Source organism: Scophthalmus maximus, chromosome 13 (genome assembly GCF_022379125.1).
Source record: "Scophthalmus maximus strain ysfricsl-2021 chromosome 13, ASM2237912v1, whole genome shotgun sequence".
NCBI lineage: Eukaryota > Metazoa > Chordata > Actinopteri > Pleuronectiformes > Scophthalmidae > Scophthalmus > Scophthalmus maximus.
Window position 1 is genome coordinate 18262605 of NC_061527.1, and position 24331 is coordinate 18286935.

The window sequence follows — 24331 nt, forward strand, 5'->3', positions numbered from 1 at the left end:
TATGCTATAATGAAGCTGTAGGCTCCATCACCAATGCTGACGTTTTGTTAATTGACTGACGTGTATGTTTTTTTTTCCTCATTTGGGTCATCACATAATATATTGATCACGGAGCATCATTGGGGCTTATCAGTTGATGTTTGTGCCTGGAGCAATAATGTTTTGAAGTGTTGTTACCTGCACATTTTACTGCCCTGTAAATAGCCCGTGACAACCTCCTGTGCCCCCTAAACCCCTGTTCACCTGACCCCAAACCTCCAGAGGTGCAATTCCAGCTATATAGAGATGTCGATACATACACAGAGATGCAACATGGCTGAAGTAAAAATCGAAGTGTACTTAAGGCATTGATTCATAACGGATGAAACCGTCACTGACACTGAAATGATGTCAGCGGGTCTTTGCTGCTCCGATTTGCTCAGGCAGACAACTTGTTTGTGACGTAGTTTTTTGTTAGTCCTAACTTGTTATTCTGCAGGCGTCCCGTACAGATGCATTGTGCTGTGTTTGTGTGTGTGTGTGTGTGTGTTGCTCTGATAACTGGTTTGTTTTTTTGGCCGTTGTCACTCTCGGCCAGTCCTTTCCAGCTCCAGTGGCCCCCCTTTCTCTTCCCTCTCTTTTCAATCCCTCCATCTTTCCTTTCTCTCTTTTTGAAAGGGATTATGGGAGTTGTGCTTAACTTCTACACATTCTCTCCCAGAACTCTGCAAATCCCTGGCCAGCTGCCCCTGATCGCTCCACTTCAAATTACTTTCTCTCTCTTGCCCCCTCTCCCCAGCCCTCTTTCTCTCTCTCCGTCCAGGGGAATGCATGGAATAATTGCTTAAGCATGTGTTGTGGCAGGGGAATGCCTCTCCGATCTCACAGAGAGATGGAGAAGCGGGACCCGTGGCTGACCAGGCATTAGAGGAGCAGGTGGGAGCCGCGTCAATTGCTCTATGTAGAGAAACTCAAGTATCAATGGTAGTAGGAGCTGTAGCTTATTGCCCAGGATGTTACAAATGGTGCAGATGAACTCCACATTCTCTGAAGTGCTGTGTAACAGAAGCAGATCTGCCTGACAGACAGAGTTTTCCAGAGGGTTTATATTGGTTGGCTCATTAAAGAACCTCAGATGGAGATACACTGTTTCATCTGCACTCATATAAATGTAGATGAGCTTTGATCGCATGTGGAGTTCATTTCCTGCTTAAACCCACTTCCTTCACTGGTAAAAGCTCAACGGCCGGCTCTTCTCTGCAATGGAACGATACACGCACACAGCAACACATACTCGCACACACACAGATAAACACAGTGCATGTAAGCACACATACACACAGACACAAATGGTCACATAGATCCTCCTTTGTCATGCTAAACACTATCTGGCGACCCATTGGTTGGCCCACTTTAGTGGTATTGGGAGGGGAAACATATGGGGGTTTTAGTGGATGGGGGGACAAAAAGGGGTTAAAGAGAGCAGGAGAAAGACCAGGAGGAGGGGAGGGGGGGTTATCAGAGGGTCCTGAATGAGGAACAAGGAATGTGGGTGTGTAGAAGGCTCAGGAGAATGAGATCTTCAATGGGCCTGGCCAATGGGTGTGTGTGTGTGTGTGTGTGTGTGTGTGTGTGTGTGTGTGTGTGTGTGTGTGTGTGTGTGTGTGTGTGTGTGTGTGTGTGTGTGTGTGTGTGTGTGTGTCTGTCTGTGTGTGTCTGTGTGTGTCTGTGTGTGTGGAGAGGTTTTGTGCACTGCAGTTAGTTAATGCATGATTATCTTGTTACCTTTAATAAGGTCCTCTCTGCCAGATGGTGCTACACACACATTTTTTTAACCTTTGTATTAGTTGTCATTTTGCCCAGCAGCTACACACCCTCAGGCACAGCTAATGATTCTGTTTTCATAAAGGCCATCTGAGGCCATTATAATCACACACACTCACACACTCACACACACACACACACACACACACACACACACACACACACACACACACACACACACACACACACACACACCCGTGAAGACCCCCTCTCACTCATGTGTACAGTCTAAAAAAGGGGGTTACTTCCTAATATTGCTTCTGGTAATTACAGGTAATGATGTATAAGCCCTGCTGGATCAGAAGGGTGATGAATAAACGATATGAACACGCACACACGCGCACACACACGCACGTACTCCCTCTCACCCAACACTCAACTGCTGAGACCAGAGTTACAGCGTACGATTTTGGCAGCTGAGCACAAGCATCATCTGCTGATTTCACTTTGGCTCGGGTTCCACTCTTACTGAGCAGCAGAGTTGATTTAGCACTGCTACAAGGAGCACACGCACAACCGCCACACACTCACTATAAATACACAAACTCCACCACAGACTGTGGAACATCGTCTCTACCGTCTCGTTTGGGCTCATGAACATGGCTACACGCTGTCTGAAAGCCTGCTATCATGCACCTTAAAGTGGAAGTTTATTGTGAAAACACTTTTTGAAGCTCTTGAGCTCTTGGGAAACCATACCTCTAAAAGTAGCTTCACTTAAACCCTGATTACGTTTTACACAATGCCCGGGAGATTAGGGCACCACATATTTACTTGTGTGCATACATTTGTGTCTGTCAGGGTCAGAGTTTTAGTGGCAGTGGCATTTTCTTGAATGTAAATATGGATTGTCCTGAAGTGGCTCCACTGACTCGCAGTCCTGTTGGTTCATTTTAAATGACCAGTGTGTAGGTTTCACTAATTGCATCCAACTGAACACCACTGGCCTCACCATCCCTTTCCAAGCATGTAGGAGAATCTAAAGCGGCCATAAAAATGTGAAATTCAGGTGTGTTTTTATATTCTGCGCTACCGCTCCGGATGTAGATATATATATATAGGGCTCATTTTAAGGTAAAGAAAACTAAGTTGTACTCTACTGAAAACATAATCATGAATATAGAAATGTAACTTCTGCCAATAGATCCCCTTAAACCCTACACAATGGTCTTTTAAAGGCTCTACAAGGTGTTGACTGTCTGCGTGTTACTATAGTGACCAGCCATTCATATATGTTATTATAGTCTGCTATCTGACCAGATCTGTGATACAGTCAGGTGTTCGGTGACGTGATTTTCCACAAGCGATAGAAGATTGTTATTAGCAACAGAGAGCAGTGTGACTTTTTGGCCCTGGGGAATCGGCGTCATAACCGGCCCTGGAGCTTTAACCTTGTATGTCTCAACCCAACTCCTGCCTCCTCCATTAGTTGCTATAGCATTACAGCTTTCAGTCACTCAGCCCTCATTAAAGCTGGAGAGGTTAAACCTCTACCTTACCAGGCCTCAGCCACTTCAATCCGAAGGGCGCTCTACAAATATTTTCCAGAATTTCTGAAATTCTTCATCTGGCTGCACCGCCGTGGTCAAAGACTCTTGATGTGACATATGGTGCAATTTCAGGAGTGAGTGAACCAGGGGGCATGGATTGTGTGCGTGTGTGTGTGTGTGTGTGTGTAGTGTGGTGCTCAGGAAAGGGTGGGAAACGGAAAGGTAGTGTCGGTCGGAGGTAGGTGTGGTTGTGAAATGAAATCCTGTCTATTTTTTTTCCTCACAGTCCATTTCCATTCTTACCCCCTTCCTTCCCTCCTTGCTCCCTCTCCACTGGAGCAGGTCTTTCCTCTTCTTAACTGGGTTTGCACTAATGGAGAGAAATAGCATGGGGTTGCATCGGTAGCAAAAGACTTATGATATCATGAAGTTGGTTTAGTGTATGCGTGGTTATGCAAGTACACCCTGCAGAATTTAGTGTAATATACTAAAGGAATCACAAAGGAGTCATGGTACCTCCAAGGACCTCTTCTTTCTAACAACAACAGATAAGTAATTATCTGTTTTAAGTGTCTAGTCGTAAACTCTAATCAAACAGTAAGTGGGAGCCACTCACGTACAAACCCAAACACAGCCTTCCACCCAAAGCTGCTGACCTTAATTTAAGGGCAAATATTCTCAGACATTCTGAAGAAGTCTGTCTGAGCAGAGGCACGAGCTGAGAAGAGAAGTGCTCCAGACTCCTGGCTACATATAGATGTACACAAAGGGAAAGGTAGATGGAGCTGATGGAAAAAAGTGTGTGTTTCCCCCCCCAAGAAGTCTGACATGTCAACCATCACTCATTTTTAACAGCCAGAAAAGTTAATGACTTGGCACTGGTAACTTGGATGTGAAGATACATTTTGAAGCTGTTTTCTGTCCCACTGTTGAAGCCCCTTGTCAGTCTGTTCTTCTGTTTGGCAGATCAGGTCAAAGGTCAGGCGGAAAATATACTCATATAGGACAAGGGCCTGCAGTGCTCTCTCTATGACATTTCCTGCACTCACACACAGCCGAGGGCGCCATGCAGACATTCAATAGACACGCAAAAAAGGAATATGTAACATCCATCTCAAGATTCACTCCCGACAACATTTGATATGTGTATGATTTTTACAGTGTGATTGCATCACTGGATGTGTGTATGCATGTCTTTGTGCAGTCTGTGGCTGTAGGCGCTGGCCTTTGGTGTGTTGGGATGTATGTTTTATGTTACGGCTGCAGGACAAGGCGAGGTTAGGGCTCTTCAGAAGGTGGGGAGCGTCCTCTGGCAGAAGAGCGTTGTTCTATTATGTAATAAGATAAAAATCAGCAGATGTTCATGACAACAGCCATGGCTACAGGGCTACCAGTCCCTCAAGCATGAATGTAATTTTAAGTGTACATTTTTGTGTAAACATATACTTATGCTGGCCAGACTGTGTGTGTGTGTGTGTGTGTGTGTGTGTGTGTGTGTGTGTGTGTGTGTGTGTGTGTGTGTGTCTGTGTGGCATTTTCAGCCCATCGTTGTGACATGTGGCTGGTTTATGCTGGTGCAGGAGTTAAATGACAAACCCCTGGGGTTTGTGTGTGTGCGCAGGGCTGTGATTAAAGTTGCGTAGGTGTGAGCGTGTGCGCCCAGTGGGGTTTATGAGGGAGATGGAGTGCCCAGAGCTGTCGTTAGATGGACTCTGTGGCCTGAAGGATGAAATACTACGTGTTTGTTCATGTCTGCAATGTGTGTGTGTGTGTGTGTGTGTGTGTGTGTGTGTGTGGGTAGCATGTGCAAGGCATCTGTGGCTTGGTGTGTATGTGTGTGTGTGTATGTGTGTGTGTGTGTGTGTGTGTGTGTGTGTGTGTGTGTGTGTGTGTGTGTGTGTGTGTGTGTGCATGTGGGCCCCATGTGGTTCCCTTGGGCAAGCCGAAGGCAGCAGGTTGACTTATGTGACTGTGTCTCTTCATGCTGGAACCAGACACACTCCTCTCCTTTAACTATTTTATTCACTGTCTCCATCCTGGCAAACAGTTAAACAAAGAAACAACAGCTCGTCGTTTATTCTGTGACAACGGTAGCGTAGTAAAGCCTCTGTCTCTCCTGCCTCATCTCATCTGTGATTACACCCCTTAGAGATAAACACCCTCAACCTGCTTATTTAGATGATTTTGGATTACTGGGCAGGGCCCTTCTATAAACCTTTGTCAACAGTTACTCTTGCATGTGTTTAAATTGTGTGTTGTAAATGACAATTTTGTGTTATTCTGTGTGTAGACAGTGAACTCTGATTGTCCTTTAAACCCATTAAAGTAAGTTGGGGGTTTTTAAGTTTTTTTTTACATCTTGCACAGTTGTCTTATGTTTTAAACTCTTTGTGTGATTTACTTCATTCAATTCTAGTTGTCAGGTAATGGTAATATTACCCCTTTGTTCATGATAATCAGAAGCTCTGATTCATCATGGCCAACAGACTGAGAGCAGCAGCCCTCATTACATCTCTCTGTTGCACCACACTGTCCTCGGCTGGGCCTCCCTGCTGTTACACAGGCCCCTCTGTCTGTCACTTTCTCTTACTACATTGTGTGTGTGTCCAGAGATGGGGGGTTGGGGGTTAGGGAGATTTCACTGTTTCACGGAGAACAATACCCTTTTGATGCATCTCAGTGCTCTTTGTTTCCATAACGAGGACCAATGGGCCGGTGGCAGACAGACAGAAGGAGGATGAAATGGAGGGAGGGAAAAAGTGAATGAGGTAGAGATGAGAGACCCTCCTCACGGCCCGCTCAAGGCCCGCTTGATTATCTGTCAGTGGTTTATGGCTGATGCTGCTTCTAGCTGTAGTGTTGACTGGATTGTGGGCCGTTGAGCTTATCAGCTAAGCTGTGGCCAGCACTGTGTAGTAATCAGCTCAGCATCATTACTGGCGCAGGCCTTATCTGCGCCGCAGCTACTGAGCCCTATCCTGTTTACATACAGAGCAGAAGCAAAGCTGACAACACTCAATGCAATAATAGAGAACATGTTGCAGAGCCTTCACACTGGAGCTCCAATTTAACACCCTTTGTCTCAAGTTATCACCACAGTCCACGGTGTTTGCAGAAATGAGTAGTGAGTGAAGTTGGGAAGAACATTATCCAGACAGAGGCGTCCCGTTTCAAAGACTCCTCAGTCCTCCTATCCACAGCAAGGCTTTTGTCCCAGGGGGTAATAATGCCATTATGGCAACAACAGAGAAACGCCCAGGCAGCTACCCAACCAACCAGCCAAATGGCCTGATCTGGCCCCTGGGCACCGCTCAAGTTTCCCTTCATCGGAGCAGCTGTGCATTCGTCCTTTTCTTTCAACTAACAGTGCGGCCAATCATTAGGAATGTCTTGCTGAGTTGTAACTGATCTTTTTAAAACAGATCAATAAATATCCTCTTGCCTCCTCTACTTTCAAGTGTGGACCACAGCTGATTTACCACAAAACACTGTGGCAGCCAACTTCACTTCAAATGTTGCTCAGAAGGCAACGGACACACGGGGCGGGCAGCATCATTCAGTGGCTGCCCTCACAGGTGCCTACTGGTAAAAGTCCCCTTGAGAGAGTGTCCCAACAGATGCCTGTGTGTAAAAAGCAATTTATTCCTGTGAATTAAATCTCTCTGAGTAAGCACATGCTTCAGCCAGTGGCCCCCAGTTGCTGTAGCATTCACACAGAGGGGGAAAAAGGACAGGGATTCACTCTGCACACCACTCTGCTGACCTCAGCCACTCACTGTGTGTGTTTGTGTGTGTGTGTGTGTGTGTGTGTGTGTGTGTGTGTGTGTGTGTGTGTGTGTGTGTGTGTGTGTGTGTGTGTGTGTGTGTGTGTGTGTGTGTGTGTGTGTGTACGTGTGTGTACGTGTGTGTGTGTGTGTGTGTGTGTGTGTGTGTGTGTGTGTACGTGTGTGAGACACATCAGCAGCATGTGGAAACAAAGAACTGATATCTGGAGCAACACATGTACCAGTGTGTCCGTGCTCATAAATGTATGTTTCCTAAACAGTGATTATGCATATGTATAAAATCTGGGTGGTTTTTATGGAGCTGAGTTTGTTTATTTGGATTGCGAGAGAATTTTAAAGGCCTTAGTGGTCAACAACTTAAAAAAAATGTTTGAGAAAAGCTTTGCTGCAGTTGCCAGTGGAACCACAGTAATCCAATTTAACACCCACATAGCCACACAGGCACACACACAAATATATAATCAGCAGTGTTACAGAGACAGTTGTGCCCTGCTCTTGTAATAATAATAATTATTTTATTTTATTTATAACGCATGAAATAAAACAAGCATAAGAACAGTTGCTTAGAATTAAGTTAGTTAAAGGTTGTTTTTTTTAAAGATAAGTTTTTAGGCCTTTTTTGAAGGCTTCGACTGTCTGTGGGCCCTCAGGGGGTCTGGGAGTGAGTTCCACAGATGAGGGGCTGCAGAACAGAAGGCTCGGTCTCCCATGGTCCAGAGTTTGGTATGCTACAGTATAATCCTAGACCTGAGCCACATCCCTCACCTTTGACCCTTGGCCCTGTAGCTACTTCCAGGGTCTGTCATGAACCTCAGCTAACCTATGCTCTCTATTCCCAAATGTCTTGAAGGCCACACATACTCATGCTCATGGCTTTTGTGACCTAAAGATATAGTTAACTGTGTGGGATCACTGCACTGTGTAGTGTGGGATATGCGACAAATTCAATCACATGCTGCTTGGCAGGCTGTATTTAAACCCCAGAGGTCATAGCACTGTTTTAGTTGAATGCTGGGTGCCATCTATAAATGAATATATATATATGTATAGCAACTGTGGCTGAGGATGAAATTACACACTGACTTGGAGGAGTAACTGTTGATGCAATTTATTAAGAAATGGTCAATTTACATACACCATAAGTACATTATTGCCATAGAAACCTTCCAAAAGAGTCACTCCTTCTCTCTGATCCCTTGTTCTTATCACACACACTCACACACACACACACACACACACACACACACTCTCACTGTTTGCACACAAAAGGCTTATCTTTTTCACACAAACACACATGCACCCACATGAGATTGCACAAAAACATGACAAGACACAGTGACTTGTTGCTAGAATCTATTCAAATTATCGGACTAGACTTGCGCAAGTTACAGAACTAAAATTTCTCTCCCTCTCTCTCCAGTTATAGTATGTCACACATTTATCAAATGACCACAAAATTGTACCTAAACATACCTCTTTTTAGTGATGTAGGCCACTTCAGAGTGTCCTGTAGCAACACGTATTGTGTTGCAGGGTGTGTGTAGATGTCAAGATCTGAATGATAGAAGTATGTCAGAAGTGCCCTCAAAAGACTGGGATTGGCCTGAAAAAGACTAGCGAATGTAATAAATCTGTTCACATTATACATGTCTCTCTGTCATAAACACACACACATGCACAACACACAGATGAGGTTCATTCAGTTGTTGTGTAGAAAAGTGTCTGCTCCTTTATGAAATGTTATGTAAAGAGATTAAAATGCTTGAATACATTTTTGTACATACTTTTTATGTTTGACTCAGCACATCACATTATTATTATTAATTTAGATTAATGTAGTTTTTTATTGTATTGCTAAATTCGATTACTTCTTTGATTAACTGATTGTTTAGTCAATGAACTGTTTGAAAATAGGGCATAATGCCATAATTTTCTAGAGCTGAATACAACGTCTAAGATTTGTTCCTATTTTCCAAGCAACAGTCCAAACCCCAAAGATATTCAATCTTTCAACTTTATTAAACTGAGAAGAGAAGACAATTCATTCCTGAGAAGTGGAAAGCATCACAGCATTAATCACACATGCTGGTTCATTTTTCCTACAAAATCCTTTTTTAAAGCAGTCGACATTTTTTTGTGATTTTTAGCACAACCAGCCAAATACAAACTTTGCTCAAGGAGTTGAAAATTAATCAATTAATCAGTAGAAAGAAATTACAAATCTAACTGGACATTATTGCTTTTTTTTGAAGACTCACAGTTGTTGATTCTCGGTGCTTTGGAAACACTAGAGTTAACCCCCGAGGTTTGGAATAGGTTAGCAGGTTATTCGTTAGCTGCTATCTGATCTGTTGCAGTGAGAGAGATGAGAGAAGAAAAGACAGAGTTGGTCTGTCCAGTCTGTGGAGTCACGACCCCCTCAGCCTCGAACCCTCCTCTGAATTGCCCTCTGTCTGGGTCCCGCTCCTTCTCAGGATGGGTCACATGGTGTGTTTGAGAGTCAGGAGGAGGAAATCCTCCATTAGAGCACACCACAATGCCTCTTCCTCTGCCCCGCTCCGCCTCCCATTCACCTCTCACTCTCAGTGCTGACACTCCAGCTCAATCACTATAATCACGATATCATTCTAATTCTGCTCCTGAAAGCCACGAAAGCCCATTAAAATGTCAATAGACTTGTGAGAGTTGTGAGAGTCATGAGAGCGGGCGAAGGGGATGCGTTCCACTATCGTCTCAGCGGACACGCAGGTGTTGCTCTACAGGGAAATGAGAGCCACGTCAGGGAGAATTAACCTTTTGAGCGACGCAGAGCTTTAGCTGGCATAAGAATAGCTATTGTTTCCTGTTCTGGCAAGTACAGTCCGTCTTAAGATGAGCAACATATTTGCTGATCCTTACTGTGCAGGGCCGAGGGACTTTGGACTAATGACATTTGTTGAAATTCACCAAAATGTAAATCCTTACAACTTCCAACAAGTGCACTGATAAAAGAAACGTTTTTTCCCCCTCAATGTCTGTCGGATATGTAAAAATCAGACTTGGTTCCGTTAGTCCTGCTAATCCCACTGTTCACTTGCTATGCAGCACCAAATTTAACTCCAAAGCCAATCAAATGGGTGCCAGTAGGATAATCTCTCTCACGCAAACGAATGCCTGCATGCTCACTCTCACACACTCTCATACCTTAGCTGAAAAGTGCTCAAACATATGCACACACACACACGCACAAACCATGCATAATGACACGTGGACATAGTTTTGTGCAGTGATTTCTCACAGGCAGCGGAGCATGAACATGTGAGTGGATTTACGGATGGAAAATAAGTACAACGCGCGCACACGCACACTCACACGCGTAAAGGCCTTGCCATGACCTCTGCATATAAACACTGATTCATCCAGCCAAAGACATGCCTCTCTCTCTCTCTCTCTCTCTCTCTCTCTCTCTCTCTCTCTCTCTCTCTCTCTCTCTCTGACCTGTGGTAAGTAGTCTTTAGTGGTCTGCACTGCAGCGTTTCTACTCATAGCCTGAAAGAGAGAACTGCATGACAGGATCTGATAAGACAAATAGAACAGTTCCCAAAACGCGCCAAGCCACCCACTTAGGATGTTATGTTTTTCTCCTTTGGCATTTGCCATACAGTCTGGACCTTCTCTTCTACCTTGTCACCCTTGATTGGTTTTTAGGCTCCAGTTATTCTCAGACGCCTACGTGTGCCGCTTAGAAGCACCTCAGTGACTTGATTGACTTTTAGGGCTCATTGGCCGTAGAAGCAAAAGAGAACACACAATCTCTGAGTCAGGGTTAGAAATGAGGCAGTGCTGTTTATGAGCGGTGAATTTGCTTCTCCCCTTCTTTAGTAAGCATTTGAAAATCCCTGGCATTACTGCGTGGTGCTGACCTCACGACAGAGCTCGTAAAATAGTTGTTATTTAATTCACTGACGGACCACAGGCCTTTTTTTAACCGGTCCAGCCCATGTCTTTCTTTTCTCCCCTTTCTTTTCTTATCTCTCATCCTCTGACACTCCCCCATCGCTCTCTTCCTCTGTCTTTGGGTCAGCGGGCCCCGTGAAGGTCACACGCTCTTTATCCCATTGTCGTAAAAGAGGTCATATTTCTTAACAACGCTGTTTGCAGATGAGGCTCAGATGGGCTGTGGGGTTGGCGCTGGAGAGTGTTTTATTTTGTGCCGAGAGGTTCATGGACTGTCTGTGGTATGAGGAGAATGCCCACATACCAGGCTGGTTTCAGGGAGATGGCATGGGTGGGGGCAGCACACAACAGCTTGGTATCTAAAGGCTGGGCAGTGTGTGGACAGAGGCATTCATTGATTCTCAATAGATAGTTTTGAGGTGCTCAAACGCTTGCTCTCACTTTCCCTTTTCAGTAATTCAGCTGGTCAACTTTTGAGATTCCCATGGTGTCCTCTGATCGCTTGAGCCTTTAAAAACATTGGTTTGCCTGTGTGTGTTTGTGTCTGCGTGTGCATGTTTCCCATGTGTGTTAAGCCAATGACCTCCTTTCACGTCCCCTCATTAGCATATGAATCCCCCCCATACCCGCAAGTAGGCCACAGAAGAGGAATGAAGAAAGAGAGGAAAAGAAAAGGAGGAGAAAATGGAAAAGGAGAGTCGAGACGGGCGTGAGAGAAAGCATGTCTGAAAAAGTTTTCTTTTTGCCAGCTGAGTGTTTACCCAACAGAACTCAGCCTGTTGCATGAACTTAATAGATGGGGTGTCTCACTTTTTCTCAGGTATTTAACTGTGGCCAAGTTCAGTTGGCCGTTAAGCTCAAAGGCTCACAAGAACAGGAAACGCGTATCAGCACCAGAATCCATTCATCTGAAGTCCTGCCGACTGTCCTGCCATGGCTCAAAGCCCCTGAGCTAACCCTGCCGGTCGGGCAGACAGAGTGGTCCTCAGACACCAGCAGAGCCTGGTCCAGCCCTGTGTGGGCCCGCCAGCGGCCTGCCGAGCCCTGGCACTGCAACCTGTTTGTGCAGGTGTTTGTGCACTCAGCTTTGTTAACATGGAAACGTCAAAGCAGCAGAAACATGCTTCAGTCTCTTCTTGCCATGTTAGTGACTTTATGCTGGTTTTGTATTGTATTGTTTTATTGTGTTCAAAGATGTGCTGGCAGTTGACAAAACGGTTGATTTAGTACAGTACTTGTTTTGGGCTTCAGCTTTAGATCATATCACATGCTCTTCATCAACAGATGGAGTTTGTCCAGTTTGTCACAGACATTGTTCTTCTTGTTCATGCTCGTTTCAAAGTTGAGTTTCAAAGTTCCCTTTTTACTTTTTAATTTTTTTTTACAAAAAGCTTTGCACGTATGGAGACATATTTCATAATGATAATTTTCTGTGGTCAAAACCACCACAGCCACATAGATTGATGGAAAAAGAAAGAAAATATTGAGAATAATAGTTTTTTTGACTGTCTTCTTATTATTTATTTTCTTCAGTTTAACCACCTAAGTGTGGGAATGACCTGCGTGTCGCTGTAGACACCTGAGACAACACTTTCTTCTTTCAGTAGGAGTAGATGTTAAGGGAATGTGAGTGCGTGCCTCACAAGAATGCATAAGAACGTATGTTTTGAGGTTTTTAAGAATGTAGTACATGCGACTTCTAGTGAGTGCTGTGTTTTTCAGGACCGACCAGTAACACAATCTCCCTCTCCCATCACTGGTTAGACGACAGCTGTGGTCGTCAGCCGCATTAGGAACATTCATGAGTAGATCTCTGACTTTGACCCAAATGGGTAAAAATCCCTGTGATGTGAACTGACCACATGAACCACATGGGGGAATATTTTCTGTGCAGTCTGACATTGAATGTATATGTTGGTGTGTCTTGTGTGTGTGGGTCTTCAGGACACCTCCATGTCTTGATCTCATTCTATTTATGAGCTACTATGGTCGTACGCACACACGCCATACGGGCTCTCACGGAAAATGTTCCAGAGTTGGGTGGGCTTAGATTTGTTTCCCTTGGTACTGACACATTTCAGAATCCATCAAGGAAATCTTTCGAAAGTCCCAGCCAGAGTTTAGCACGCTATTGTATTTGTATTGTTTTTATTCGGAAATATGTATTTATATCCCACTTTGTCAGAATACAATGCGGTTGTGTATATGTGTATGTGTGTGTGTGTGTGTGTATTAAATGCTTATTTTCTCTTTTGCCAATAGTGAGATTAGAAGTTTGACACAATACCCATGTCTATATACTGTAGATGCTTTGAGACACGCACTGCAAACCTGAATAGGTCGTCATAGATGGTACCTTGAGGAGCTGTATGTGTGAATGTCCAGATCAGATGAACTGGACATTTTATGGACTTTACCCTGCCAGCGCTCTCGTACAAAGTCCATGTAAACCAATTGAGCTGGTCATCATCTGGACAATTCCAGGAAGGATGTCGATCATTTCTCCGGCATGCTCTTCTCAGGCTCAAACAGAATATTTCTTGTAGGTCTGAACACATCGCACATGGATAATCTCCGATTTGGTGCTTCATGTTGGCCCAGTTCCTTTGTGAAAATGGCTTACGGTGTATACAGAAGCCGGTAAGCACAGCTTAGCATAAAGACTGAAAACTGGGTGCAAAAAGCACAGTAATTATCAATGTATTGTACCTGGATTTTGTAATTTTAGGACAGCCTCGTAAGACAGAGTTATGTTTGGCAAAATGTTGAAATATTCCAACGATAAATCAAAAAGAGATTTTTCAAAGCTCTTTTCTGGAATGGCACACTCTCCCCTTGTAATCCATCGAAACACTGACCTCCTAACAATGTACAGACATAGTCCCTTTGTTGGTGGGTTTCTTTTGTCTCCAATCATGGACCTCGATCACTGAATGTCAGTGCGTATTTGATCCGTCAGGTGGGTGGGGGGCTAATGCTCAAGTGTCTCACTTCTCTATGGCCTGGTGTCACACCGTCAATAAGGACAGCAGGAGAAAGTTTGCTGAGTCAACATGACCTCACTCACGCACACTTGTGTATTTTAACGTTTGTTTTAATGTGATCCCCCCCCCCCCCCATCCAGTTTACAGGTAAGTAGGTGGCTTAAAGTATGTGTGTGTGGGTTCATCCATCCATCCATGTGTGTTTGTGTGCGTGTGTGTAGCTATGCTGCCGAGCCTGGTCCTTCACCGAACCTCTGTTCGTCCCTACCAGAGGGGTCTCTACTGCAGTGACTCCAGCCTGAATTACCCCTACAAGAACAGCACTGTCCGCTCCTCAGTGCTTACTTCTGTTGGGTTGACACTGCCCGTGGTGTCCGTAAGTCCCCCCCCCCCCCACAAACACACAAAGAGTGTCGGGCTTGGGGAACACTGAAGGCAGAAACAGGGAGGGCCAGAGGTTCATGGTGGTGGTGATGAAGGAGTGACAATGCAATGGATGATATAAAGTTGATATATTATTATTATTATTATTATTATTATGTGGGAGGTGGATTTGAGTTTGAAAAAGTGTCACTCCTTTGTTGTGAGCTGCCCATACATGACATCCTTAGGCCCCACCCACTTCTGCCATGTCCCATGATCCCCTGGTGGCAGCATGCTCCTTGTGCTCCCCCTGTTCTCTTCTGTTTATGTCTGTGTCACTGACCTGGTGCTCGTATGCTTTCTCTCTTCTCTCCCTCTTCCTTTCTGTCTCTCTCTCTCTGCTCCCCTCTTTCTTTGTGTCTTTTGTAGCTAGCCTGCCTTTCCTGATCATTGAGACTAGCACCATAAAGCCGTACCAGCGTGGGTTTTACTGTTCGGACGAGTCCATCCGCTACCCCCGAAAAGAGGGAGACACCATTAGTGATGCTGTGCTTTGTGGTGTTGGCATTCTTATTGCCATCTTCTCTGTAAGTCAACCTTCACACGTCCCTTTTTGTTTGCTATTTTCACTCACATTAAACCCACTTGTTGTTAACTCTTAAATAGCTCATAATCCAATTGCTAATGTAGCCCCTTAATCAGAAAAGTTTGAGTGATTTCTTATCATGAAGCATTGTCTTAAATACGCCAGTATTTCGCCGCGAATGTGCTCTATGTGTTCCTCCATTCCATAATGTTCTCTTTGTCATACTTTATTCTTCAATTACTACTTTGAGTCATGCAAGCCATTTGTAATGGCCTGTCTTTTATTACTTTACCAAGTGAGTCAGTGGCAGTGAAAGACCCCCCAAGCAACATTAGGAAGTGTTTGTGTGTACGGGTGCTGACGCATACGTATGTTAAAGACCAAAGAGATTTTATGAGCTCCTAAGTCTCATGCCTCCCACTTGTGTCCCCGCACCCTGACTCCCTGCCCTATGTCCCCGGAAATAACTTTGGGTGAACGTGTCAGTGCCCCCAGTGCAGATGGCTGGAGGTGTCTCACCTTTTTTTACAACGGCATGAAGCCTTCCATTCCCATGACTTTACTCTTGCTCTAGAAATATTTTGCCAGGAGATTAGAGGGGGTCAGTGGAAACATGTTATAATGACATTTCGTGGCCTATGTGTATGTCAATTAGTCCCACGTGGTCAGGCTAGATGATATTTGCAGCCCCTTGAGTCTCGGTGGCACAGTCCCCTCATAATATCCCAGACTGAGACATCGCTTCACCGCCGTCTCCTCGCCATCAGCATGGTGGGCACACACACACACACACACACACACACACACACCCACGCACACACTGTACCAGCTCAGCTCTTCTGCTTATTGAAACCAGCAGACTGCTTGTGTTAGTTAGTTCCCTCACATGTTCACGTGTGGGCAAAGCTGGCGTGTCTCACACAGCTGTGCTCCATTAGTGGCGTCTACTGCCATGCCGGCACCATTCCTTTAAAGCACACACACACACACACACTCACTTACTCAGGCACACACACATTCTGTACAGTTTATATGTGCACATATACGTGCACTGGTAGCAGATTCCAATTGGGTCTCTCCTGTTTATCTCCACTGCAAGGGAAATCCCAACAGTCCCGCTCCTCAGACTATCCGTGTCTGACAAGTCATGTTTTCCACTGTGAGAAAAACTGTCAGCAGCAGCGAGATATAGTTTTATAAGCATACACACTGATCCACAATCCCATCACGCGCCTCTTGAGCCTTGTGGTTTAATCAGAGACGGCTACAGGCCCTTTTACACAGCCTGTTTAAGGCGTGAATGTTGGACCTTTATTCCAGCTCACTGTTGTGTATAAAATGTACGAACACAGAATCAGGGGCTTTGTTGCAACATATTTGAATCGACAGCAGAGGAATTCTCATAGCCAAATTGAAGTCTGTTTTAAAGGCAGAGCCATCTTTGCAAGACAGACACTGGCGTTGTTGTGTTACACGTCTGGCCTCTGACTCTGGAACGGCGGTATGCTATGTTAAGTCAAACAGAAAAGGGCTAGAAATATGCTGGCTCTGTCTGTTTCAATGTAAATTAGCCAAACCAGCATAATGGAGGGTCTTCTTAATGGCAATTTAGTGAGATCTCTGTTTAAAGGGGGCTTATGGCAGAGTCTGTGTGCACTCGAGACAGGGAGATAAAGAAGGGGAGGAGAGGTTTGAATGCAAATACTGACATCCCAGATAAACTTCACTGGCCTGCATCAGCCTCATGTGGTTCTAATCTCCCGCTGAGATCAGAACGATTCATTGACAATAGCTCACACACACAAACAAACACTCCACCATATTTGTTTCTTCTGGCTGTGAGCCGGCCAGCTGACCACCCAGTAGGCGGGGTAGGTGTGTTTATCAACCCTAACAATACACACAGAAAACATGTGCATATACAAACACTAAGTTTCTGCATTAATTTGATGTCTGGGAAACACCTCACTCTACATTCAGAGTCTCTGTGCTGTTCTCATGCACAGAACTGTCCACTGGCTCAGAGATGGACATGTAAATATTTTCCTGTGAGATTGGGTGATAAGTCTGACGGGAGACTGAGGCCTTTTGTGGACAGAGGAAGGAAAGGCAGCTGCGGTTAGTGGTGGAGAGCAGCCAGTCTGACAGTCACATACCCCAGGTGGTAGAGATATGATTGACATCTCCCTGCCTTGAGCGTTGGATCGGCATTAGCCCAATCCGCATAGATGGGGTCTTTTCATGGGGCCCAGCACCACTGAAAACCACCTGTAGGGAGTACCAGAGGACTCAATTTAAGCAGGTCATTACTCTGATGTAAATCCTCCTCACGTCAAAGTCAAGTCCATCATGATTTAGATATTGATCCATGTTTTTTTTCCCTTTTTCCATTGCTCCTCCTCTCATAAAAAATAACCCATCATACCATTGAGTAAAGCATCACCACTCCTCAGCAATCTCCCATCACATCCAAACTGCCTGACGGAAAGGCAGGCCATGCTCATTCTATATGTTTCTCTTTGTGTCAGTCTCACTTATTCTGTCTCTCCTGTCTGTCCTTTACACATCAACTCTACTCCATCTGTGATCTTAACCTGGAATTAAATCAGCTTTTCATGCATGATACTCACTCAGAAGTTACTTTTACACTGCATGGTAATCTACATCTAAAAGTTCTGTGCGACCGAGTGATTCACATAGCAAGATATTTTTCTTTATCCTCCATTTGTGATACGTGTTTATCTCAAAAAATGAATCTTCTCTTTTAGATTGTGATTGGGGAATGCTTCAGGATTCACCAGCTACATGAGGGAACCAAGTCTTTCGTTGGGAATCCCTACGTTGCAGCCCTCTATAAACAGGTCAGCGATCCATGAGTGTTTTGAAGATTTTTTGCATTTAATTGACCTTATGCTTAACCCCTCCCCTGAACAGTGATTGTCCGAGCAAAAGCTAGTAGTAAGAGCAATGGTCACTAATTTCCTGGTCTTCTACATGTATAATAATAGGATGCTGAAAGCTGGCAGCAGTAACCAAGGGGGACGGGGCTCAGCTAAAAGTCAATTATAGACATCTACGTTGATCTAATGTCTAATCATTGATGTGTGTCATCTTGCAGATGGGTGTGTTTCTCTTCGGTTGTGCTGTCAGCCAGTCATTCACAGACATCGCCAAGGTGTCGGTGGGTCGAATGAGACCCCACTTCATAGATGTGTGTAGACCAGATTTCTCCACCATAAACTGCTCGTTGGGATACATCACCAACTACACCTGCACTGGTGAAGAGAGTGATGTTCAGGAGGCCAGGTTTGTGTTAACACCAATACATACACCCAAAAAAGAAAAACACTGTGAACATTTCTTTTTAAAACTGACTGATAACCTTTCTTTCCACAGGAAATCCTTCTTCTCAGGACATGCCTCTTTTTCAATGTATACCATGCTCTACCTGGCTGTAAGTAACCACTAAACCCACCCACACTACCACCAGAACAAACTCACACTCATGCAAGGGCACACACATGCTGAGAGCCACAGAAACAAAGGTTTACAGATTGTAGAGGCAGTCATGGAAATAAGGCTGGGTTGTAATTTGGGGATTCACTGCCTGAAGAAAAACACAAAAACATCGTTCTTATCCACTTTTTTTCTGCTTGTCCTCCTCCTCTGCTCTTTATCCTCTCACCGTTCATGAAGAGTTCTATTCTTCCTTTTTTTCCTCCTCTGAGAGATGGATGAATGCATTCCACCTGTTTTCTTCAGAGCAGCTGCAAGTGCACTTCCTGTCCTCTCCCATTTCCTTCATCTTTCTCTCACTGCACCTGTTCTGGGTGTCTGGTGGGGCTCAACACCCTACAGGGATTTCAAGCTTCAAATAGTCCAATTCACACACACAAGCACGTGCATGCATGCGTGCGTACACACACACACACACACACACACACACACACACACACACACACACACACAAAATTGCCAGCTCATAGCTCCCAACCCATCTCTTCCCCCTCCTCCTCAGTTAACACACAACAAGTTACCACCTCAGTTCGCATGCTACACTCAGGCATCTTAGCCGATCCTACCACAAGTGGACAAACCAACTCCCCAAAGATGTTTGATGCATTCATTATATATCTCTTTGGGCATCCTGCCCTGCTATTCTGGCTCTGTGTCTACCTCTGCTGCCGCCATAGAGGTGGAAACACATTGCATAAAGACGCAACATTGCCACCATAAACAGGCTGTGTAAAAGGATCCAATGTTTTGTGTTCGGTTGGCCCAAGGTGTCAAGGCGATCTCGGTTTCCATTCTGGACTGGCAGTCGAAGTCCTGGTGTATCGTAGCACATTGTCATGCAGTGGGAGTTTGCTGTGGGTATTTCCCAGCCTCTGGTTGAACCTACAGCTCTGCTCTCGTCAGACCAAGGAAAATAGATGAATAAAAAGCAGGGAAAGTAGCAGAGAGGGAACGGAGATGTGCTGCATCCAGACCACAGTGACACACTAGTCAGAGAACAGTGCCAGCTGTGGCAAGCTCCGGACCATAGCCAGAGGAGGCTGGGGTAAACAGAAGGAGTGAGGAGAGCAGAACGAGTGAAGGAGAGGAGCTGCAGTTTGAAGTTGATATTTTGGAATGAAAAAAAAGCCCGACACGCACTGCCCACAGTGGCAGCATTCCTGGAAAAGGGAATCTGCGCTTTGTTTTGTTTTGACCCGCTTTAAACCAGTCATGTTACGCAACGGTTTTACTCAGTATTCTTATGTTTCTTTTTTGTGTCAGCCAGGTGTTATTAACATCCCAAATCTAAATTAATATTATTTTCTTCAACCCAGACTTGTGTCTCTGCTCCCTTGTTGCCTGAAAAAGTGCCATTTTCACGGCGTGGCTGTCACCTTGTCCTCCCTGCCACGGCCCTAATTGGCACTCTGATTCTGTAGCACTTTGTTTCCTGCCTGATGTGGTTTGAGCCTTCAAGAGATGGCACACGGATAACTCACACAGACCTCACGACACGCTGTACAGCTACACAGCAGCCACAGAGCAAGCGTGCATGTGTATCCTGAGCTATATTGCCTTTTGTCTAATGTGCAGACAACATGTCTACGGATATGTTTCTGTGGTTATTCCTTCAACGGAGGCTGTTATCACTGGGACAAGTTGGATAGATAAAAACAACATGTTTGTGATATGAATGGTCTTAACCACAGCTATGCCCCTTTTCTCACAGCATGGTGTGAAGCAGAGGAGTTCTCGTTCTTTCCCACTTTGTTGTGTTTGTGTGTGTGTTTTCTGTCATTTGACACTGACTCTCAGAGCGAGAGAGAGCACATCTCACTGAATGGAGCTGGATTCCTTCTGAAACCACCAGACTTTGTGTCGCACTTGTCTTCCTCTGTCACGGGAATCTACTGGGACTCATTTTGTTGCTGGTTTTAATTGTTGTTTTCTCCAAATCTAACTTTTAAGACACATGGCAAATTTATGGGACGATGGCTCAAGTCAGAAAGGCAGATGCCTGAGTCTGTGTGTGCTTTAAAGAGGAGAAGTTGTACTTTGAGATTTCGGAAGGTCAATAACCCTCTAAATTGCTTACCATGACTCAGCTTGTCCTGAATCAGGGTCGGCCAGGTTATATAGGTTTACTCACTAGCCGAGAGTTACAGTTAGTGCTAAGTTGACTGGCAGATCACTGTAGCTCCTTTGGCCTAAGCTCAAGTGCTTATTTTCACTACTACCTCCTCCATTAAAGCTTCCTTGAAATTGAAAGGTTGAGGATGTTGCGATCGTGGCTGCAGGACGTCAGGCAAAGGTACTTATCAGGAGTCCTTACCCAGTACCTGAGAACCACTGCAGAGGAAGCCTGAAGTCTAAACATCCCCGCCAGGGAGGAGAGAAAAAGACTGCAAGGGATGGGAGGGATTGCTTCCGTAAGGAGAAGAACAATGATAGAGTGTCATAGAGGAAGTGTAAGGGAGCTTGCACACCCAAACAGCGCTGTGGCTGTCTGAAGGTATTGTTAGCCTAACTGATTATAAGACACAAGTCTGAAGGTTTGGGCAGGGTAGACCTTGACAGAGGCCGGCCCTCCCAGGCTCTCCGTCTCTGGGTGTGAGAGACAGGAAGTTGAGGGTATGAGTGGTACAGAAACACAGGATGTCTGAGAAGCATGGCCTGACCTCACCACTCTGCTTGGATTAAAAAAGAGAGAGACTTTGCATTTATTTGCACGTGTGCAATTGGCCTTGGACTTCATTGTTCCTGTTTTCGTTCTCCTCAGTCTTCATTATGACCCAGAAAACGTTTTTTTGGCTGCAGGCGGGGCAGGGGGTGCATCCGCTATGTCTTCTATTTACTCTAATAGAGGGTAGAGAGTTCATCCCAACAAAGTGGTGAAACATGCAGATTAACGTGTGTGTGTGTGTGTGTGTGTGTGTGTGTGTGTGTGTGTGTGTGTGTGTGTGTGTGTGTGTGTGTGTGTGTGTGTGTATGTGTGTGTGTGTGTGTGTGTGTGTGTGTGTGTGTGTGTGTGTGTGTGTGTGTGTGTGTGTGTGTATTCCATTGGCTCTCTATGGTCTTGCTGTTATTACAGCTGGGATGTTGAAGCATGAATCAGTCATGTCCAGGTCTCAGGCAGTCGAGTGTGTGTGTGTGTGTGTGTGTGTGTGTGTGTGTTTGTGTGTGTGTGTGTGTGTGTTTGTGTGTGTGCGTGTGTTTCTGTTTGTGGAGATGTGTTTCACTGTGGGTCTGGCAAGCCCGCCCTCTTTGAATCAGTCTAGACCTCTTATACAGTAATATTACATGCACACACACACACACACACACACACTAACACATACTGCAGGTGCAGGGTTAAAAAGGCAATGTAACATATGTAAAACGTAATGACTTTGATGGAAATTTCCAGCCAGGTGTGTGTGAGAGTCCAGGTCATTACTGGCTACAGAGTGGAGTGACATCAACATAAAGTGGATTATATGTTTTACACCACAGACAGAAATACAGAAATACAAGTGTTTGTATGTCAGTGTAGTTACACAGTAAACGTGCATATTACTGGGGCGGGAAGAAAATAAATTAAATGATGTCTATGTTCCCCTCTTCTTCCCTCTCTTCTCTACAGTTTTATCTCCAGTCCAGGTTTACATGGCGCGGCGCTCGTCTCCTCCGCCCGTTGCTCCAGTTCACCCTGTTGATGATGGCATTTTACACCGGCCTATCACGTGTCTCCGACCACAAGCATCACCCGACTGATGTCCTTGCAGGCTTTGTGCAGGGAGCCCTGGTGGCCTACTGCATAGTGAGTGCACACAATACATGCAAAAGACACACAGTACACGCAAACTGTCACGTAAAGTTTAAACCTTTCCCATTAACTTAGCATTTTCGATCCTACACGGACCAAACTTCAATCAAGTCAAGTTTGACTCCACGTATTGTAGCTCTCGTTTTTCCACTTTTTTCTCCTCTCTGCTTTCGGTGAAAAGTAAAAATGTTGCAGGCAGTGAAGTGAGGAGAATCTGACTCCTTTAATGAATAGCACATTGCTTGGAGCCCGAGTTCAAGAGTGTGTATGTGTTTTTGTGAGCCTCTGCATTAGTGTAAATCTATACTCTGCAACCTCCTTCACTACTTTTGTGACATTGTCACAGCAGTTGCCAGATGATTTTAGTAACCCTCATCATTACACTAAGCTAGATGGAGCCATGGAAAATTGAATTTGGGTTGAGAGTAAAATAGCAAGAGTGTAAAAAGAGAGAGAGGGGAGTACGAGAGTGAGCGAGCGAGAGAGAGGATTAGACTTGAAACAGGAATGAGGCTGTTAATTATTTGGGTTTTTTTATTTGGCAGCACTTGTTCTATCAGCACAGCAGGCCCTGGCTAAACTCTGCTGCCTCTGGGAAAAGTGTGGAAAAATACACTAATACACACTTGCACGCACGCACATACACACACACACACACATACACACACAAGCACACACGCACACACACACACACACACACACACACACACACACGGAACCTTTACCTTCTACAGGATCCAGATCATGAACGTGGAAAGGATTATATCCATAAAATTCAGCAAGACCTTAGTAGTGGCGCCTAGGCAGATCTTGGCACAGCTGAAATGCACATGCACACTTACACACACACACTCACACACAAAATCACACTCAACCCCGCAGGGTCCTTGAATGTCAGGATTACTGAAGATACTCAATGAACCACGAGCAGAAATCAGTAACAAAAGACAGAAACACTCTGGCAAAATCAGCGCTCCTCCAGCTGAGTGTGGCGCCTGGACGACATCAGCATTGACAAATAAAATGAAAAATTGTGTATGAATCTGTGAATGGGCAGATCTGGCAGGAGGAGTGAAGGGAGGGAGGTGACAGGAGAGAGGAGCCTTGTCTCCATCTTGGCTCAGGACAAGTGTGGGTTTAATCCAACTCAACTATTCCACAACCCTCACAGAGAATGCCCAACACACACACACACATAGTCGCACTGTTCACCTCCACATAGTCAAACCCCTGCTGATCATGGCTGTGAGGTTGGTTTTACAATCCTTGACGCCCCTTCTGATTTAGCCGGTCTCAGTAGAAACACACATCTGTGAGTACTTTAGCTCCACTTTTTCAGCCCCTCAATAAGCAGCGGAGCAGAGAGGACCTGACAGGGGATGAGTGGAGGCAAGATAGATGAGGTAAAATGCCTTTGTCCCTCTGAAGTGCCAAAAGTAAGTAGTTATCAAAGTGAGAAAAACTTTAAATCCTAAGTTAACAAGTGCACAAGTTAAGTAATTTTTCTTTTAAATGAAATGTTTGACTGTCTCTGCTTAGAGCTACTACATGTGTGTGTGCGTGTGTGTGTGTGTGTGTGTGAATGAATATATATATATATTCTCAAACACGCACACATATATTCACACACACATATATATATATATATATATATATATATATATATATATATATATATATATATATATATATATATATATAACTTTTCTCAGATATCAGTGACTTTGAAGGTTATTGAGGACAAACTGCAACAACATGATGAATGTTTTGAGGCCACTGGCGTCCGGGAAGAGTCGAGGTCCTATCAGTTATAGCAGCAGTCTGTTATAACTTTTCCTCACACCAACATGATGTTTTTATGAAGCAGACACAGTTGGTGTTTAAGAGCCCCATTGCAGTCTGGGTAATGTGATCCATTGATCCTCCCTGAGCATGTCTACATGCAAGAATGGACAAGTTTGCAAACACTGTCCGCACACTTTGTTTTAGATATGTTTTTAAAAAAGTCTGATTTGAAGAAGAAAAGAACACATTGGATGAATCAGGGGATTTGGAGATCGGTCCCAAGTGTCCAGTTTTGA

The 24331-nt window shown here is 44.8% G+C and overlaps 1 protein-coding gene across 2 annotated transcripts in view; it reads left to right on the forward strand.

The window, feature by feature from the left end:
* Positions 1-24331, forward strand: part of plpp3 (phospholipid phosphatase 3) — a 31931-nt gene that overhangs the window by 2072 nt on the left and 5528 nt on the right. Inside the window, exons 2-6 of one of the 2 annotated variants that reach the window (XM_035648545.2) lie at positions 14220-14374; positions 17716-17808; positions 18066-18253; positions 18344-18401; positions 22068-22244. In XM_035648545.2, the coding sequence (XP_035504438.1) occupies positions 14220-14374; positions 17716-17808; positions 18066-18253; positions 18344-18401; positions 22068-22244 (671 nt within the window). Of the gene's footprint in view, positions 1-14219; positions 14375-14790; positions 14949-17715; positions 17809-18065; positions 18254-18343; positions 18402-22067; positions 22245-24331 lie in introns of both variants that reach the window. The other variant, XM_035648543.2, reaches the window with a different exon arrangement.